The following is a 5,973-nucleotide window of genomic DNA, read 5'->3' on the forward strand; positions in this document are numbered from 1 at the left end:
GCAGGGAATATTAATCCTCTTCAATCATGTCTTGAACTACTGGATCTCCGGAGATGTCTTTTTTTTTTCAAACCGCCGCCTATCATCCCAGTTATTATTATAATTCTTTATTGTATATTCATGCAGTTTCGAGTAGATTGGATGCAAATGTGAAATGTGGGTTCAATAATTGTACTGCGCTCTGTTTACTGTGTTGCGGTGGGGAAATGGCTTAGCACTGAAGCTGATCTCAAGTCTAGCTAGATCAAGACAAGCCGTTCATATTAATTCTGATTTTGGCACAGATGAAACAAAGCCAGTTTTATGGTTGTCACCTATGCTCAGTACGTGCTATAATGCTAAATACATTAGCCAACAGTTACCAGGGGCGGAAGTGGGATCCTGACTCCCTAGTGTCGGAGTAATTTACAAGCTTTTAGAAAACATGGTATAAAACTTCCAATTCATTCTTCGCGTATTTCCTTTTCAGACAGAAATGCTTAACAACTCCTTTTATTCATCGGGGAACTTAAAAGGAGTATTGTTGAAATAATCAGGCGTTTGGCACGTTTGTTCGGTCAATAATAATGCTATATTACGTATCATATATTCATCAATTAGACAGTCCAGGGCCCAAAAATAAGACCAGTACCAATTTATTATATATTGATCGATCAATCAACCAATCAATCAATATATAGTAAATGGGTGCTTGATTTAAATGTGCCGAATGCCTATGCTTTAAACAATAATATAATCGGCCATACTGGGAACTGTTTTACGCCATAGAGTTAGAAATTTTTGTTTTCGTCCGAAACCATGTAAACGGACGTGTTTGTACATAAAATACCATAATAAATAAATAAATAAATAAACACATTGTAAGGGTTTTCATATTTTCTATTTCGCAACAATTATAAAAAACATTTTCAATGTAACAATTTTAACAAATAATGCACTTTTATTTTTTATCATAGTCACTACGTAACACTGTCTCCAGGACGTGTTTCAAAGCACTAAAGTGTTAGTAAAATAGTGTAACGTATTTGTAACGTAACGTGACGTTACACAGTTATGTATAAAGAAGATCTAGCGCACGTCTGATCATCATATTCTTGGATTTTTGTATCATATTAAGAATTAGTCAACATTAGTTGTGTGAAAAAAAAGTACAAGTTCACAAAGTCGCTGAGAAGTTATCGTATTACCGTTTTTTAACAAAGTTAAGGCTCACCAGGGCCGCCATACATCTTCAACTTTTAATGGACTCGGTGTTCTACCATATTTAACAAGTCCTTGTAAATTTAAGTCCATTTGCGAGGCTGTATATGACGACATTTCCTGTGATGACGGCGAACAAGATGGCGACGATGAGTTTGAAATGTCTGAATTTGAAACTTGTGAAAACGCGGAAGAGTCATAAGCTTTCAGACTGGCTTTTGTTCTTGGTGGCGTTCTTGTGGTGTATAATGGTACTGCTTGGTTGCATGCTGGAGCTGGCGAGGTGTGAACATTTTGTTGCATTGGTTGTGATTGTCCAAGATATACAGCAACCGCGGACGGCGAATTTGTATTAGGCACTATTTGAAACGAGCCGCACATCTGCGCAGTATTTCCGTGATTGCGCTGTTGGTGCGGTTGTGAATTATGTCCCTGATTGTACATGTTTGAAACGTTTACATTTTGCACTTGTTGTAGCACTAATGGTGACGTATGAACGGCTGGCATGAGGAGGCAGCCGTTTTGAACACTGTGTAGTCCTTGCTGGTTTGATTGCGGAGGTATTTGAACGTTTAGAGGCTGTTGGCACTGTTCTGAAGTTTGATTATTTAACTGAGAGACGATGTTTCCCAAATGATTTACCAGTCTGTTTCTGGTTTCTCCCTCAACGCCCTGTACCGAGCCGAGGTACCTCATAACCTCATTTGCACATTCGTTAAATCCGGCCTTGTATTTCGTCACGACGGTAGGGTCACACGTCATTGCCTGGGAAACCTGTTGACGTTGAAGCTGACGTAAGTGTTTTACCGTCATTTCTAAGATGTCTGCTTTCTCTAGTTTAGAATACTGGTTGGTCTGAAAATACAAAAATAAATTTCATGATTATACTGTAGATTTACTAAGATAGTGCATTGAAGTGTATGTAATAATAGATATGTTTTCACTGTTCGTCATATCTGTATGTATGCTTGTTATGCCATGATGGGCTAATGGCCTTATGGAATAAATAAAATAAAACTGAAAACATGTTCGTAACAAATTGTGTAATTATATTTGTTTTGATGACTTTAACCTTAAATTTTCAAGTACAGTTTTATAAAATTCTGATTTTTTTTCTAATTTATCAACACGTGAAATGTCACAAAATAAAAAAACCCCGTATGATTATATTTTGTCATATTTCAATGTTCGGTTATACAATATAAATAGATCTTATCGCAGCACGAGCCAATTATCTACTTTTCAACCGTCATTAATCAAAGAGAACGTCTCGTGGGAAAATCTTGCTAAAATCTCGGAAGAAGACACCGTGACGTGACCTATGGCATATTATCTCATTTTTATCTCAGATAAGTAAAAACCATTCACATCTTGTATGAAACTTGCCGTCATGGTTTCACAGTTAATTTGTACCATTTAATTTGCTATTAGAAGTCATAGAAAGTCTGCAACTACTTATAATCTTTGCATAATTACTTTAAACTTTTCAACAAGTATAATCCATGTATGTCCTTGGTATTGCAAGGTAATTTACCTTTGTACATAGTCTGATTTTAAGAATATTTCATAAATACTTACATCTTTTCTCATGGCTTGGAGCACCAGGGTCTTCAACTGTGTCAGGCAGTTGTTAATTCTTGCCCGTCTCTTCTTTTCCATGAATGGTTTGTTGCTCTGAAAGAAAAAAGATAGCCATATAAATCAAATTCGTTTTTGCAATATCTTTTTTTTTTTTTTTGATACTTAATTAGATTAGAGAGAAATTTTAACCAGTACAACTTACTATTAAAGAAGTCTCACGAGGTTTGTAATGTATTAATATCTACAAGTCCAAATATAATACCACAGGAAAATTAAGATTTTTTTTTAAAATTATTAATAACTAATTATATTTACTTACTCTTTTGTAAGCAGAATCTTTTTTCTCCATTTTGTTTGGTGAATTCATAATCCTATTTTCGACAACTGCGTCCGACATAGCACTTTCAAAATAAACTGTTCAATTGTCAGTGTGTGAACTGTTAGAAAACTAAAGTAAATCTAAATCTACAAGTGGTTTTGGATTGTATTTATAACCTCGGGCAGACGACATAAGTCCGCCATGTGAAGGAATTTGATCTGTCTTTCCCACGCTTACGATCCATCACTGTTAGCCAATCAGAATCAACCGATTGCTGCTGCGCGTTGCTGGTCTCGTGCCTGATCTCATACGATTGGTTAAAACGCGAGATCGACCGATAACTCGCCATTTTTGCTGTCAGTCAGCAGGTAATGAAAGAGTACTCACGTGCCCATGTTATTGTGCACTAGTCCGCTATCAGTATGGGAAAACCACGCCCCCAATACGTTTTTGTTGGTCATGATCCCATTCCGTTCCACTTGGGCTAGTCACTAAATAATCTTACCGATACAACTGTGGTTTAACAAAAGACGTGATTACCGCCCGCGACTAGCTTATCGCAAGATGTCTATCGGTATGTGAACGCTATTGTATAGCGGCGTGGGAAAATCGTCCAAAACTGTTCAAAATGCCTGAAGTGTCTTCATTTAGCGGTGAAGAGTCAAACCGATTGTCATCAAATACGGTCACGTGATCCAGGCAACCTGTTGGAATACAAACAGCACATTGTGACGTTTAATCCCGGAAACGCATCTTCGGTGCTTATACTTTCTGCGGTACGGTTAATTAAACAGAGTGGCACTTCATTGATTAGGTTTCTCAAAACATTTCGAAAATTGTTTCAAATTGCGGAATGAAGAGTCGGCCACAACGGAATGAAACTTTCCATTGCATTGTTATAACTAAAGAAGCCGCTTTAATGCGCTTGTACATGTGAGCCTGGGACAAGTGTCGCCCACGACTACCAACGTTTAAATTCATACTTAACGCTTGCCTATAACTAATCTGAGAAGTAATTTTATATTATTTGCATAGTCTATGAGCTAATTAAATCTTTGGCGGATTGGAATGTTAAAAAAACCATGGCAAACTTCACCCGCTGACCCGAACCAACAACTTCAGTTTAAGCATCCGCTATAAACGCATATTCTGTTAGAACCGTCTCACATTCAATTAAAAATAACAATTAAAGCAAAACACAATAAATCACCCTATCACGTACTTGCCCTTTGATCAGACTTTCTCACAATTAGAAAGGCGCATGCGTCATATCCTGATTTGCATCCTGTCAATGTGGTTATTTTATTCAATGTTTTCTTGCATAATTGACAGTCATCGATATAAACATGTCAGTAGGCGGCTTTTAATTGATCAATGGCTAAAATCAATATTTATTCGGCGTACTTCAAAATCGATTCTTGATATCTTAACCCCAGGAGGTTAACGCTGAAGTAACGGAATCTTCTTATCACGGAAAATCTCGTCTGGGATTGATTATCCCGTAAATAGGTCACATGATAGTGTCAATGGCGCGTGCTTGAAGCACGGCAATGCTTTTCATATGGTTGGCACTTATGATGTGACAAAATTCGTACCTAGATAGAAAATGATAATTTGTTGTAGGCGCATGCGGCTGTGGAATCGGTGGAATTAATAAAATGATAAGGATATTTACAAACCAGGATTCAGTTATGCAACTTGCAGCATAGACCCTAGTCTGGTTGCCGACGAAACATTTTTTAACCATTTCTCACATTATCTGACTTAATCTTTCTTGACTTTGAAAAGGGACTAATTATATACAATTTTAATGGCACTTGGAGTTATCCTGTAAGAAATCTACCACCCCTCGGGTTGATAAATGCAAAATGCATACGACTGCACCCCCCCCCCCCCCCCCCACACACACACACCCCACCCCACACACACACACTACTACACGCCTACACGCACAGAGAGGGCAAATAACAACAGCAACATAAAAAAAACACAATAAAGCAATAGTTGTTTGATGCTAGGTCCTATGTTTTTTATTTGCTTTACGTAATTACCACTTTCGGTAAGAAATATGAGAACTAAACCGACTTTGCTTCATTCTGAAAGTGCTGCTATGCAGGCTCCGTCATCAGCATGCGCTATTACCGCCTTAGAGCATACTTAAGGTCATAAATGGTAAATTATATTTTATACCTAGTTTATTAGTTTTTCATTTCAACATTATTTGAATAGATAAGATCTGACGGGTGAAAGCCCATGAAGCGTAGCCCTGAGAAAATCTTCCTTGCCGAAAACTTCAAACAGGTGCCCGTTTATCTGTTCAATGATTATGAGATTTTTTTTCCAAATTGTTATCTCATAATCATCGGAAAACACACACACACACAGAAAAGAAAAAGAAAAATTGAAATGAAAAATGCGCAATCAGTCCCATGTTTTAAAGCATTAATTATATATTGATGGAAAAATATTGAAAGATGAACTACAAATAGAAAAAAAAAAGTTTTTAACTTTTAAAGCAGTCAATGTGTTTCCTGTAATAAGCCACGTCGAGTGGTAATCGCCGGAGTGGCCGGCAGTCAGACCTAAAAATACTTAAGACGAAGATCTTTGAGGCTGAAAAGGGGAGAGGTGTTTGGACGCCTTACGGTGAATGGGACCCCTTGTTTGAATAGAGACAACTTTTAACGGAATGGTGTCTGAATTCATTTTCAAAATATGCGCAGTTTAAAATTTGCTTTAACTTTAGACTGATGTCAATTTTGTGGAGTTAAATATGATTTTATTAGCTAATAATTCAACCGGCTAATGTGCGGTTTGCTATTGTGAAGTAAACAAAAAATCGAATTTATTTTTGGAAACTGACTTCAGTTATC

General features: G+C 37.1%; 1 protein-coding gene across 1 annotated transcript; it reads right to left on the bottom strand.

Moving 5' to 3' along the window:
* Positions 1-858: 858 nt before the first annotated feature.
* Positions 859-3,280, bottom strand: LOC123527567 (transcription factor HES-4-B-like). Its single transcript, XM_045307122.2, has 3 exons — positions 3,101-3,280; positions 2,779-2,874; positions 859-2,055 (listed from the first exon to the last, which is right to left on the bottom strand). The coding sequence occupies exons 1-3, from the start codon at positions 3,176-3,178 to the stop codon at positions 1,210-1,212; spliced, it is 1,020 nt and encodes a 339-aa protein (XP_045163057.1). The 5' UTR covers positions 3,179-3,280; the 3' UTR covers positions 859-1,209.
* Between the last annotated feature and the right edge of the window lie 2,693 nt (positions 3,281-5,973).

The sequence above is a fragment of the Mercenaria mercenaria genome, chromosome 14 (genome assembly GCF_021730395.1).
Source record: "Mercenaria mercenaria strain notata chromosome 14, MADL_Memer_1, whole genome shotgun sequence".
NCBI classification, from domain to species: Eukaryota; Metazoa; Mollusca; class Bivalvia; order Venerida; family Veneridae; genus Mercenaria; species Mercenaria mercenaria.

Coding starts and splice junctions, on each gene's coding strand:
- LOC123527567 (XM_045307122.2), bottom strand. CDS start 3,178: ATGTCGGACGCAGTTGTCGAAAATAGGATTATGAATTCACCAAACAAA. Junction 2,875..3,100: donor AAGATTCTGCTTACAAAAGA/GTAAGTAAATAT, acceptor TTTTTCTTTCAG/AGCAACAAACCATTCATGGA. Junction 2,056..2,778: donor TCCAAGCCATGAGAAAAGAT/GTAAGTATTTAT, acceptor TTGTATTTTCAG/ACCAACCAGTATTCTAAACT.